This window comes from Eurypyga helias, unplaced genomic scaffold (genome assembly GCF_000690775.1).
Source record: "Eurypyga helias isolate BGI_N326 unplaced genomic scaffold, ASM69077v1 scaffold19770, whole genome shotgun sequence".
NCBI classification, from domain to species: domain Eukaryota; kingdom Metazoa; phylum Chordata; class Aves; order Eurypygiformes; family Eurypygidae; genus Eurypyga; species Eurypyga helias.
Genome location: NW_010225259.1, coordinates 5,007 through 19,163, shown reverse-complemented (window position 1 = coordinate 19,163; position 14,157 = coordinate 5,007). Strand labels below are relative to the sequence as shown.

The following is a 14,157-nucleotide window of genomic DNA, read 5'->3' as shown; positions in this document are numbered from 1 at the left end:
ATGGAACACTAGCCCAGGGACAGGGGGAATCTTGGGCCAGGCAGAAATCCCCAGGTTAGTTCCAGACCTATGAAAACTAACTTCAAAACCAGGTCCATCACCAACGCGCTTCAATTCCCTGCACGAGTGTTGGCTTCCACTCCTGAATGTGGTTAGTGTGCTACAGATCAGACTGTAAGAAGTAACTGTGCTTCACAACAGTCATACCTTTCCCCATGGACTACCTGCAACCGTTTGATAATGGTTTGTATGAAATAAGAAGATACACTACACTAGTTTGGATGAATGCTCAAGCCAGATCGACCTGCTGGCTCTGACAGCAGCCGCGGGAGATGCTGTTCAGGGAGAGCACGAGGGGGGCGTTTCCTGCTGTCTCTCACACTCCTCCCAGCATCCACCCTTCTGTCCACCCGACAAATGTTACCTCCCTGCCTCATCCTCACCAAGCTGTCTGGTTCTCAACGTGTCCCCCGCCCATTTTAAGAACCAACGTGAGGTGTCCTAGTTTCAATCTGAAACCATTTATTCTTCTATTTTAACTTATGTTGAAGAAACTGAAGAATTTTGTCCCTCAACTTTTTAAAAATCACGTTTGATACCAACAAAATCCAACATTCCTATTTATGGAGTATCCTTCTAAGCACTAGATGTTTTAAGCACCTTACAGTTCCAGGCTGAAACCCTTCTTAGCTTAAACATAGTAAATAACTTGCCTGTAAAGTCAAATACTCCATTTTAAATATTAGCAGCTGGTAGCACCAGCATATGTTGACTTTATTATGGATTATTCTCATGTGGCACAAATAGCAAGAGTGGTAGAGTTTAAAAGTAAAAGCTCCAAATTAATCTTTAAATGCTTTAACCAAATATCAAGGCTTTTCTGCAGAAGTCTAAATAAAATCTTTATCTGTGCTTAGAAGCTCATGCAAATGTATTCAAAATGTACTCTCTGGATCTCTTACCATGGCAGATTGGAAGCTGCTAAAACAAATACAAGATCATCAGATCGGGCCAAGCCATCCATCTGCACCAGTAATTCTGTTTTCATCCGCCGACTTCCTTCATGTTCACCTCTACCAAGATTCAGAGAAATATGGTTTGCTCAGTGCATTAAAGTAATCATCTTTATTTATACAGTGTCATTCACAGCAACTGAGCCCTTGTCACAGTTTTGCCCTGGTTCAAACCATGATTAAGCTCCATTAGCTGACATCTAAGCATTAAAATCAAGCTTTCTAATGGTTACTTAAATGGACTCTTTTCAATGCATTAAAGTGAGGAGAATTCACTATTACTGAATCCAAAAAATCTTTTTTTTTTTTCATCATATCAATCTGCATGCAACGTTGATGTTTACCAGAAAAGACCTAAGGCGTTGATTGATTGATCTGTAGAAGAGAATTTTTATACTGTGATGGTTGCCATCAAATAACTAACACACCTGCCTGTTTGGGGTAACTAATGGCCTTTTTCCGTGAGTGAACCTTAGGTGACCACAACATACACCTACTACTGAATTCAGTATTCTGCAATATGCTCCGTCAAAAGTCCTGCTGAAATGAATTTAAAAATGGGGCAGAGACCACACAGAAAGGATCCTTCCTCAAAAAGAGAAGGAGAACTTAAGCAAAGTGCTAAGAATTCTGGCCCTGATCCAGGTAACCAATTTTGCAGGAAACTAATTTGAACTCTTGGTCCCAGATGTGGAGTTCTTGGAAACTCCTGGATCAAACCCAGAGAAAAACATCAGTGCCTTAAATGAATTTAAAAATGGGGCAGAGACCACACAGAAAGGATCCTTCCTCAAAAAGAGAAGGAGAACTTAAGCAAAGTGCTAAGAATTCTGGCCCTGATCCAGGTAACCAATTTTGCAGGAAACTAATTTGAACTCTTGGTCCCAGATGTGGAGTTCTTGGAAACTCCTGGATCAAACCCAGAGAAAAACATCAGTGCCTTAGATGGTAAGAGCTACAATTCAGGTTTAATGGCTTATTTCTGCAAAGGCATCGCTGCATCAGTGCCAAGTCAATATTTTATAAGGGTACGTAAAAATAACTACATAATCTTAGATAAAAATCCTGATTAAAATATATAATCCAGTGATGTTAACATGAGCTTTTAAAAGTATATATGGAGGCAAAATTCGCCCCATAATTTATAGCTATTAACTGACAATTATGACAAGTTTACGATATGGCATACTCCATTTATAAATCTTCGTGAGCACATAACTTACGGCACATAAACCCCACTGTAAACGGGCTCCTAATGGTTATAACAATATTTTTATATTTCTCCTGCTTCTAGCCCATCCCTAACCTTTTCATTCTGTCCTCAGCTATAAAGTGTCCACACCATGGATGACAGTAATCACATCCTCTCGTTCCTGCGTCTGGAAGTCCTGACAAGGCCACTAAAATTTGTCCCATTAATGAAAATGCCACTCCACCGTGTACACTCCGTTTACCCTCCGACGCCTAAGTCTGTCCGAAGTGCCACAAAATCACCTGCTTCTTACTTGCCTCTACCAAGTCACCTGTTGTCTCGTCCCCACTGCCTTTATTTCCACTTCAAATCCCTTATTTTAAAGTACAGCACCACCGGTTTATACACTCCTGCACCTCCTCCTTCTCACAGTCTTGCTGGACCCATAGTCCCTTGCTACTCTTCAGACAGCCTGTCTCCCACGCTTGCTTCTCTACCGGTTTCATCTACCGTGAAGGAAACAGCCACTACACCTCGCTCTTCGAATCCCCCCCGCAGCGTTCGCAACACTTCCCTGAAGCGGTGCTTTCGGAGAAGATAGGCATTTTGATAACAACACGCTACGAAGCTCCTGAAGTTGACAACAGAACAAAAGCTTAGTAAAAACCCAAGAAAGTTACCATTATGGTTCCAAGTAATTATAACATCAACAAAAATCTAAACGAGTCTTTCAGGGGCCGAGCCATGCTCCTGCTGCGGTTTATGGAGTAGCGTTAGGCTTTGGTTTAGCCGGGACTCGTTCCTAGCGGGAACACTGAACACCGGTCAGCACCTGAACACGCGCACGTGATACCGAAAAGATGCAGTGAAAGGGGAACAAATATTCTCCTGGAGCCATAGGAAGCGGTCTCATCAGTTACCCTGCAGCAGTGCCTCTTTGACTCATAACTGACTCCAGCTCATCCAAGAAAATTGTGGAAGGAGCATGGTACCGGGCAAGCTCAAATAACACCTGTTTAGAGAGAAAAGTGAACACAACAGAAAAGATTAACGAGAAAACTAACAGAAAAAGGCATCAACGGCCACTGGCTGAGAAGATAACAGTAGCCAGATTCCAAACTTCTAGGAAAAAAAGGGAGAATCTGGGGGGAGGAAGCTCTGGCTAGGCTGAGGGTCCCCGAATCCTCTCAAATTCTGAAAGGTTTGTAAAGGAGATATAAGAAGCACAGCTTTGTAATCCTGCCATTGCACGTAAATCTGTCTGGCTAAATCCTATCAGAGTACCCTGCAAATAATGGGATAGAAGAAAATGATCCATCAGAGGATTCTGGGAACTCCTAAACTGTTCTCAGAGATTAAAAATCTGTCTCTTGCTGTTGCTCCATTTGTAGGTTTTTTTTTTAAATAAGGACTTGAGGGAAAAAAAATTAAAAGTCATTTGAACCACAATGAAAGAACATAAACTGCTTGAACAACCAAGATTTAAAAATGGAATATTAAGCTGACCAAAAAAAATGTCTGGGTCTGCCCTTTGGAGAAAGAAGTCTCATCTATTTTTCTGTAAAAATGGAGAGGCTTACACGAACAGTAACAACATATTGCCAGTTCTTCTTCTGGGAAGCGTTCTTTTGAGTTTTTAAATAAATATCACTAACAATATATATTAATCCAGCATTTTGTAATCTGAACACTTACAAAAAACATTTAAAAAAATACATTATTTTCTTTGGGTATGAAGCACAGAGTTTAAATTCCTTGCCCAGGTAGTGCATGGCCAGCATTGTAATTTGCACTGCTCAAGGAGGCAAAAGTTTGCAAGTAGAATATTGGGTTACATCATACTCTTGCCGTGTAAGCGGCTTTTCCAAGATGGTGGAAATAAACTCTGGATGCTAGGATACCATATCTGTTATGCATCCACTATCACTGCTCTCATGCAAAAGGTGCTGACAGTTCGCAGCCCACAGTTTTACTACAGGATATAAAATCACACCCACACGGCTGAGAACTGGATGAGCGGACATTCGTCCGAGGGAGCACAAAACCCACATACACCTCACACTTCAAAAAGTCCTGCACCAGCCTCATGTGATTTTAGGATATAAATTCATGCAATACTTTTCTTAGAGCTGTCCCAATCCACAATCTTATTTCACTTCTGGTTTCGGCCAAAAACTCAACTAAGCATGAAATAACACACCAATTCAGTATCATTGCAGATTGCTGCAGCAAATTCTGCAGAATCTGCAGAAAAATTTCACAAAACCCCTCTAGACAGTGGTGTAAAAAACCAGACGTTCCCATCCCTACTCCTGCCAGAAGGAAAACTTCTATGAAGCTACAGATCTCAAGAGGGTCAATGCCATAGGAGGTGAATACCAGAAGAAAAATGTGCCAATGTAAAGGGCAAAAGAGACATGAAGGACGGATACTTGTGCTGCAGACGTTGCCTAGATTTTAAGAGATACTAACAATGCTTCCAAAGCCATTTGCTGGGTGCAGTCAGAGACAATTATTAATTTTCAAGAGCTCCATGTCTATCCAAAGTGTTACCTAAGGGCTGAGTGTAAAGGAAGGCTAAGAGCTTGTGGAATCCTTACACTGAAATAGTGGACATTATGGAGAGATTAGGATGGGCATCTTTAGGGCAAGGATGCTACACCTGAATCCCGGAACGTTTTTGCACCACAGTTGAGCCATGCATGGCACTTGCTAGTCTAGATGCAAAAACACATTTACCATCAAACTACCTTCCTTAAAACAATGTTACATCTGTGTTTGACTCCAAGGTCTTTGTGACGAGGGAATTCTTTGCCAATTCTGTGCCCTGAAGACTAAGAGTAGTAGGGAATTTGGGAATCTAAATAACATTTTGTAGGGAACCTAGGAGCCTCGCCTCGCAGAAAGGATGTAAAGGGCTCTGAAGGGGTCACTAAGCAAACAGTATTTTAGTTAGGAACTCTGTTTGCCTGTCTCTCATTCAGCAAGTCAAAAAGCTTTGCTGCCTTCAGGACATCTGCTTCATCTTACATTACAGAACTTAAATTCCACCGCAAGAATCTATTGAGAGGCTTATGCAGAAGTGGCGTTATTCCCATTTTAAGAACTAAATATGGACAGTGTGGCATTGTTTGTCCAAGACAGGAAAGATAATGAGTATCAGAGGAATACTCATGTGGCACTTCTGTGTTAAACTCCAGTTTGTGGAGTGGGAACCTGGTGATTGTTACAGTATAATGAGTGAGATAATAATTCTTACCCGAACAAGTTTTTCTGAATCACCCCTCCATTTGCTGACAATGGTGGATGCTGATATGTTGAAAAAGGTTGTATTGCATTCTGTGGCAACAGCCTTAGCAAGCAAAGTTTTTCCAGTACCTACAAACAATACCGTTGAAGAAATTCACTCTAAAGAAACACAGTGCAAATTTATGAATAATTCCCCTCATCCTGATATCAGGTAGAAACAAACACTAAAATAGAGCCATACAGTGGTTTGGATGGGAAGGGACCTTGAGAGATCTTCTGGTCCCACCGCCTGCCATGGGCAGGAACACCTTCCACTAGACCAGGTTGCTCCAAGCCTCATCCAGCCTGGCCTTGGACACTTCCAGAGATGGGACATCCACAGCTTCTCTGGGCAACCTGTCCCAGTGCCTCATCACCCCCATCGTAAAACATTTCTTCCTTGTATTTACTCTGAATCTCCCCTCTTTCAGTTGAAAACCATTACCCCTTGTCATATCGCTACAGGCCCTGCTAAAAAGTCCGTCCCCGTTTTTCTTATCAGCCCCTTTTAAGTGCTCAAAGGGGCTCTCTCCCAGGCCCTTTCTCTCCTGCTGGCTGAACACCCCCAACTCTCCCAGCCTTGGAGCTGTCCCCAGGGCAGAGGGGCTCCAGCCCTCGGAGCATTTCTGTGGACCCTCCAGGATCGTCCGGAGAAACTCAGGTAACACAGCACTACAAATGCATTCCTCAGATTCTGAAATGGTCAGATGCCTTATGTGGCAAGTACATCTAAACATTCACAAGGGGCAAGGCTTCCCCCCCATTTCCAAAACAACCCACAAATGCAGAAGGATATTTTCCTTAAGAAGGTGAGTCCACAACAAGTTTATTCACATTTTGTAAGATCAGGCCAAGCCAAATTTGATTTCTATGGCCCAAGCCATAGATCTGTAAAAACAGATAGGAGTTCTCACACCTTTGAATGGTTAGTGTAAGTCCTGGGTTTTGGAAGAGTCGGGTGTAGAAACAGTCAAGAGTTAGGAGAAAGGCAGATGGACAGGTTTCAGTGTGAGAGACAGACGTAATCATCCACCATTGTTTCCTATTTCTCATTACAGATCATGTTCCTTATTAACACATTCAATCTAATTACCACCAATGATTTTTCTGTGGGACGAAACCGGAAGTAATGATAAACATATGGATATGCTATAAAGATTTCATACCTGGAGGTCCATACAACAATAATCCTTTCCAAGGAGACAGAATGCCAGTGAACAGCTGAGGGTACTGAGGAAACCAAAAAGTAATTCAGGGATTAAAAACGTGCCATCTATAACAAAATGCAAGGGATTCTACCCCCACTGCTCCTAATCCATTCAGGAAACCTAAGAAATTTGAAGACAGGGGGATAAAACCCCTCCAAAACAATATATGAGTACTGAGAAAAATACTATATAATTTGAAATCTGTTTTAAGTGAAACCTTCAAATGCAATTCTTTCTTCTCTAAGTCATTTTCCACTGAATTAATATAGGCCAAAATACAGCACCTCTTACATTGCCAAAGGTGCCAAAGAATAGGACCCAACACTTAGAATTCTAAGACTGAAAGGCCGTTTTCCTATAGGGAAAGGTGTATGCCATTGCCAGATGAAACAGAAGCAGGAATAGTTCTAACATCATCTGCCTACAGAAGCACAGAAATAGTGAGAACTCTAACACACCACTGTAATTACAAGGAAAATGCTAACGAGCCCAACACTGGTTTTCTCAAAACTATTTAGTGCCTTACCCGTATGGGATAAACAACTGCTTCCTTGACGAGCCTTTTAGCCGCATCCAGCCCAATAATATCATCCCACTTCACGTTTGGATTATGGAGATAAATGTCCTGCAACATACATTGCATCCTGTTAGTATAACTTCTGCACTGGGATAATGGCCTCTGGCAAAATAAAAGAATTGACTCAGTTATGAGAGTGCTGTGAAGTGATACAAACTGTATTATTTAGCCCGATGTACCCGGGACTTCCCAAGAGGAAAGCATACGCAGCAATCATTTCTGCAGAGCAGCTACAGGTTGCCCAGAGAAGCTGTGGATGCCCCATCCCTGGGAGTGTCCAAGGCCAGGCTGGATGAGGCTGGGAGCAACCTGGTCTAGTGGAAGGTGTCCCTGCCCATGGCAGGGGGTGGGACTGGGTGGGCTTTAAGGTCCCTTCCCACCCAAACCCTTCTGTGATTCTATGATTGCCTCCCCTCAAGCCCCTAGGTTCCCTAAGAGCATATACACAGCCAAATGTATAGGCTGAGCAGATCTGAGAAGCAGATCTGTTGGTTTTAGTAACCAGCTAGTCCATGAAGAGCTATCACAGTATGAAGGATCAACAGACTTAATATTTTGTCTCTGATGTTGGCAAGTATTGGATATTCAAAAAGTATAAGCAATAGGAGTGACATGTTGACTCATATTTCCATCCACCAAAATCTGCACCCAAAGGACTTCAATAATTACATCTTAGTCTTTGAATTCAAACACCTTTTGACATTCATTTCTCAGTGAATTTCTCTTACCGCTTTCCTGAATGTGCTTATTCCACACTAAGGAGTTCCACAGTTTAATCACATGCCACCTGAAAATACTTCAGTTTGCTTTAAACTTGATGCTCAGTAACTTTATGGCTGCACCTATTACTTACATTATTACTTATAAGTCACAGTGAAAAAATGCTATTTGCTCCACACTATGCAAGATTTTACATACTGCAAGAAAAGGTGCAAGAAACTGTAACAGGAGGAAAATTGTCCCCTAGGCAGCTATCAAAAGATAGTCGTTAATTAGTCCCTGCCCCGTAGCATTCACTGAATTAATTTCATTTAATTCATCAAACTTTCCAAATTTTCTACAAATCTTACCATTTGTCATAGTAATATTTTGTGGCTTTGCATTCCAGAGACTAATCATTCTGCAGAAAATATCATATCCTTAATACAAATACTTGGGATAAATTCTGCTCTCCAGTAAAAAACAGGCAGTCCCCAGAGGCTGAAGAAAAATTACATGCTTATATCCGAGGGGAAAATTTGATTTAATACAATTAGAAAAATTATTTATATAGATTACACTTTCCCTTTCTATTAACAGCAAATTAAGATGAATCAGATTTATGATACTAGGTAGAGACTTCTATAACTGTTTCCAAATTAAATTAGATTGTGTTGTGAAATAGATACCACATGCTATTTATTTTTATTGATTTACACAGTGTTGATCACCATAGCAACTAGGAACATACCAGCACAATTTAAATAACATACCATAACAAGGGTTAAAACAGCCCTATTGTTTTTTGCTAAATTAGCAACAAGAACACTATGTTAAAGGTTTACCATAAATTAGAAACCAGACAGGAATTGAAATGAATGAGATTTTTCTTACTTGAAGGTTGGAAATTTCTTAGACTTTAGTTCTACTCAACATTTTCATTTTAGTTTTTGCATTTTCAGCAAAACTTGCAGACCAAGAATTTGGGTCATACACAGCTATAAAAATTAGTCAGCAAAAGTCTTCCAGGATTTTAAACAGGTGGTTTTAAGTATGCAGGAGCAACAGCTCATGCCATTTTGATGCTTATGTCCAGGAAGAGTCTCAACACTCTCAAATACTGTGATACTATGAAGCCTTTGGGACAAGTGCCTCGTGGGGTTTGGACGGTGATGCACATACAGCATTGACCTGCCTTGTAGCCACTGATCCCCAGTGGCCAGGTGCCCGTTTCCTAGGCTGCACCTCATCCCAGGAGTGAAATTACATGGTGTTGACACTATTGGGATTCCCTCCAGGTGCCAAACTGCCCGTCCTGGAAGAATCCCTGGTCTGCCCTGGGGTACAGTGGGTTACTGATGCTGCTCATGCAGCTCCTGTGCTGGGAAGAGGGAAGGGCACTGCTTGCAAAGCCTGTGTCACAGATAGCATCTCTCAGCTGCACCGAGTGAGAAAAGACAAGAAGTCCAGATGATGCAGGCAGCACAAAGCAAGGCACAGGACCACTACTGTAAACAGTTTGGGAATATCAGGGTTTAATAATTCTGGCACACAGTATCTAGTAGATACACTCAGACTCAGGATATTGGTGCCACACTGGTGCACCGTCCACGCTGAATACAGCCCAATGCCTTGAATGGCAGCTGCACCCACGGAGTTAATCAGGGTTTTTCCCACCATTTGATCAGAAGTAGGTAATACATTAGATAATAGTTGGTATTATCTAATATATTTAAATCTCTCTTTTCAATAGTGTTGTACATTTTCTGTAGAAATAAGAACAAAGGGAAAAGCTGTGAGTGTCTCATGAGCACAGCTTGATTAGATTACATGTTCCCCATTAGAAAGAATTGGTCTTAATTACTTCCTCCCATTGTGCATCCTACAAAGATAAGATGTAAAGAAACATCATTAGATGTAAAGAAATTACTTGTTGGGAGTCACATGGTAAGACAAATAGCTTGTGCGTTCAAGTATGAGCAGTATCAGCGACAGTAAAAAGAAACAAACAGCATTCTCAGATGACAAAGATAACCAAGATCTCTGTGCAACCGAAATGGAAATCCAATCTTACTTTGCTTACAACTGTTGCAAGTTCTTTCATCTCACCAGTCATGCCAATAAAAGCACTAAGGGGTTTCAATAATCTTTCCTAAAAAAGACAAACATAAATTCTCCTCAGACTTCAATTAATCTTAAACAGACAACCTATGGAATAGTTTCAAAAAAAGCTGATACATCATCATAATATCAACTTTTAAAAGTGTATAAATATGGATATTAATAAAGATTTTGAAGTAAGCCATATTTGCAATAACTACTCTGTTCATCTGACCAAATCTAATCCTGAATTAACACTAAACGGAGCACATGTAGTCCCTAAACCTGCCCTACATAGATTAAGAGGAATGAAAAATGTAACTATGGGTCACTGCGTTGTCACATTCTCTGTTTTGAAAGTCTCTTCAAGTGCAGCAGTTGCCAGGCAGACTGGCACACAGTAGGTTGGCTGCAGTGTCTGAGAAGCTATGGCTTGTGTCAGGGGGTCATTACTGAAAATTTCTCTCAGCCATCCAAACTCTGTTCTTGTCTCAGCTGAGGTGAACACTAAATAACATACTGAATTCGAAGGAACCAGAATTTCACCCCCAGAACTTCTGTAAGTTTCTGCAACTTTTTTTCGGTGACTCATAAGGTTTCATTTGTATTTGTTGCCTACTTTCAACTACCACTCTATTCTTCAAAGAGTAAACAACTGTCAACAGATTACACCAGTATGAAGTAAAACTGTCCATTCAAGAAGTAAATGTGCCACTTAGAAATCTAAACCCTTTTTTAGTACTTGGGAACAAAGACAACGTCATTGCAGTATTTTTTTTTGTTAGTGGTTGAACTGGTGTCCCTGCCCATGGCAGGGGTGTTGGAAGTGGATGATCTTTTAAGGTCCCTTCCAACCCAAACCGTTCTGTGATTCTGTGATTCTATGATGTTCATATTTGCCAGATGTAAACAGGAACAGAAACACTTACGGATGGATCTGGATCACAATTAAGGCTGTTCAGGGCTGTTCCATTTGACGATACTTTGACAGCATCCCGAATCATCCCATGGAAGTCAGTTACTTGGCCCTAAAGGAGAAATAATGTCATGATAGACTTCATCATGATGGTGACTCTGCTGTTAAAACTGCATCGGGCTGAATTTTATTGCCATTACAGCAGTGAGTTTCCTGACTGCACATACAGTCCTAAATATGGCAAAAAACTGCCCACAGAATCTGTGGTGACAATGGGAAATGGACGCACATCTCAGTCACCGCAACAATTCAACCGCAGATCCTCTTATCATCTCATTCAAGAATTTGAAAGTTATCTCCAAATTTAGCTATTACCACTGGTTTTCAAAAACAGAAATATTCTTCCTTCTTGACAACGTTTCGAGTACTATTTAATGTAAGCAGAGCTTTCTATGCAAAGAATTACTGCCCAAATCATAAAACTGATCCTTCAGTTAATTCTACAGGAACATTTTATACAAAAAGAGACACAAAAAGATCGCATTTGCTATTTGTAAAAAACATTGATGTGTTTTTTCTACACACGTTTCTATCATAAATCATACACTAGGTTTCCACCAACCCTTCTTGTGTGAGTGCTGTCTCCTCCACTTCTGTTGATTGCTGAGATGCTTAAGCCAAAGTCAGATTGTTCCAGAGTAACCGCACTGTCATTATTCTACAGAAAAATCCATTTTAAAACAGATGTGTTGCCAAGTAGATGAGCTGCAGATACTCCATTATAAGTATCATCCCACCTCTTCGTACATGCCGAGACGGAACTGTTCCATTACGTGGAAGTTACAAGAGTAATCCCACGTTCGTCAGACAAACAGCACTGTATGTTCAGTTAGACTTCATCTAGATGATCTTTAGGGTCCCTTCCAACCTAAACCGTTCTATGACGCCGTGACTGGTGACAGCAGGGGCCGTGGCACTAGAGCTCAGCACTCAAGTTATTTCATACACAGAGCTTCCATTTTAAGTTGCAGAAATCTGCATTTTATGTAGCTATGGGAAGAAACACTTATGAACAGTGAAAACGGGCAAGTAGAAGGCACAGCATGTCAGCCTAGAAATAAAAAGCCATTTTAGGATTATAAATGACTTGGACATTGACTTTACAGCAGTTATTGCTGTAAAATCTGAACAAAAGAGGCTTTCCTTCACCCAGTTCCTCAAAAGCTCTAACAGACATGGTGCTTGACCACCATCCTTCTGTTCCTGCTCCATCCTCTCTAAGGGATGGTAATAAAGGAATTTTCACAGCAATTTTATCAAAATGGGACTCCCTAAACTGAGAATTACAGAGCCAAATCACTCCCCCAATCTCAAACACCTTGTGCCCTATGAGGATGCTTACAACTGACAGCAGACTTTCTGCTTGGTTTGTCTTTCTGTCACTAAAGATGAATCCACGGTTACTAGTAGGAAAACTCTGGCTGCTTTCAGTATAGGTTGGATTGTATGAGTCCTGTTCTTTCATTTTTGACTGTGACTTGCTCCCCAACTCACAGCCAGAAAGCATATTCTCCTTAAGTTTTGCATCTGTAATTCTTAAATTATGCTTAAATTCTATGATTCTATGAATTACTGTTTAACTCACATACCCCTACCACCTCTCAAAATAAAACCCCATTAATTTCAACTGTAATGCTGCCTAGGTAAAGCACGTTTAAACCTGTTTGGGGCTTTCCTTCGTGGGTGATTTAAGTTCTGTAGCACTCCCAGGTGAAGTTTTTGACAACGGTTGTTGCCCTGTCTGCTGTTTGAGCCTGGGGAGATTCTGAGAAGAGCTTGCTGCCCTAAAATTAAAAAAACAGTATCTTGAAAGGGTTTCACAACTTCTTTTTTTTCCTTCAAAATACGAAAAGATTGAAAGGCAGAGTTTTCAGATAAATCAGTTTTGGGCTAACTTTGCTCTCACTGAAGTTAAGGCATCAGCTTCAATCACAGCAAAGTTCAATGCTCACCGCTTCCAAACACACCTCCCTGCCCTCCCCACACTGCAGAAGCTTGTTAAATTGTCTGTATCTCCATTTGGGAAATAAGTCCCTGTTTTCCTCTAAAAGATACAGAAAAATGCACCATGCAGTCATCAGTGTGACTCTAGGCTTTAGTATTCCTAAAATATGACAACATCATTTTAACCACGTTGCATATTGCTTTTTATAGGAAAACTTTCTGCCCAGAAAAAAACCCCACACATTTCTCTCACCTTCTTGGTCTTCCCCCAGTTCTCAGCTGCTGTTTGTTTTCTGCTGTGGCAAAATGAATATTAAAATGGAAAAAAATTAAGACTATAAAGAAGCGCAATTTGATTTTTTTCCCCCTTTCAAAAATATTTTTGAGCACACATCAATGACTTTGGAAATAACAATGCATAAACAGGAGAAGCACAATTATAAGCAATGCGAGCTTGCAGAAACATTTGAAAAGCTAACTGATATTGGAGAGAGTAGTTTGGCTCCAGGCTTGTTAAATTTTAGGCTCATTCAGTCTTTGGTTTCTTTGCTTACATTGTAAAACCAGTATCATTTTCACATTAAAATGGACACTACCAGAAATTATATTAAGTACAATAGAATAATTTAATATATTGTACAGAATGCTTATTTAATGCTAATAATTTTTTCATTGAGGAATTGGGAAATAAGAATTTGCCTCACTCTTAAGAAGAGTAATTTTATCATGTTTAACAAACCCAGACAGCATAAGCTTGACATTGCAATGGTGGCTTTTGCTCACAAAGTGTCAAACTCACACAGCCCAGATGTGAACTCATAAAGCCGAGGGTTTGTATCATGCTACCATGCACCTAGTTCTTCCAAAATACATCTCCTACCAGTGTTCTCTGTACAATGCTCTTGCACCCAGATTCTCATACACTGACATAAAATCACAGAATCACTAGGGTTGGAAAAGACCTTTAGACCATCCAGTCCAACCATCAACCCAACACCCCCACACCCACCAGACGATGTCCTCAAGCCCCATGTCTACAAGCCCCTTGAACACCTCCAGGGATGGAGACTCCACCACTTCCCTGGGCAGCCCCTTCCAATGCCTGACAGTCCTTTCAGTGAAGAAATTTTCCCTAATATCCAATCTAAACCTCCCCTGGA

General features: G+C 40.8%; 1 protein-coding gene across 1 annotated transcript in view; it reads right to left on the bottom strand.

Annotated features, from left to right (window-relative positions):
* Positions 1 to 958: 958 nt before the first annotated feature.
* The window catches only part of KATNAL2 (katanin p60 subunit A-like 2), a 15,737-nt gene continuing 2,538 nt past the window's right edge, over positions 959 to 14,157 (bottom strand). The window contains exons 3-12 of the mRNA XM_010148846.1: positions 13,251 to 13,293; positions 12,714 to 12,837; positions 11,616 to 11,711; positions 11,007 to 11,105; positions 10,052 to 10,129; positions 7,228 to 7,326; positions 6,660 to 6,723; positions 5,465 to 5,583; positions 3,126 to 3,217; positions 959 to 1,073 (exon numbers count right to left, since the gene is read on the bottom strand). Of these exons, the coding sequence (XP_010147148.1) occupies positions 959 to 1,073; positions 3,126 to 3,217; positions 5,465 to 5,583; positions 6,660 to 6,723; positions 7,228 to 7,326; positions 10,052 to 10,129; positions 11,007 to 11,105; positions 11,616 to 11,711; positions 12,714 to 12,837; positions 13,251 to 13,293 (929 nt within the window). The remainder of the gene's footprint in view (positions 1,074 to 3,125; positions 3,218 to 5,464; positions 5,584 to 6,659; positions 6,724 to 7,227; positions 7,327 to 10,051; positions 10,130 to 11,006; positions 11,106 to 11,615; positions 11,712 to 12,713; positions 12,838 to 13,250; positions 13,294 to 14,157) is intronic.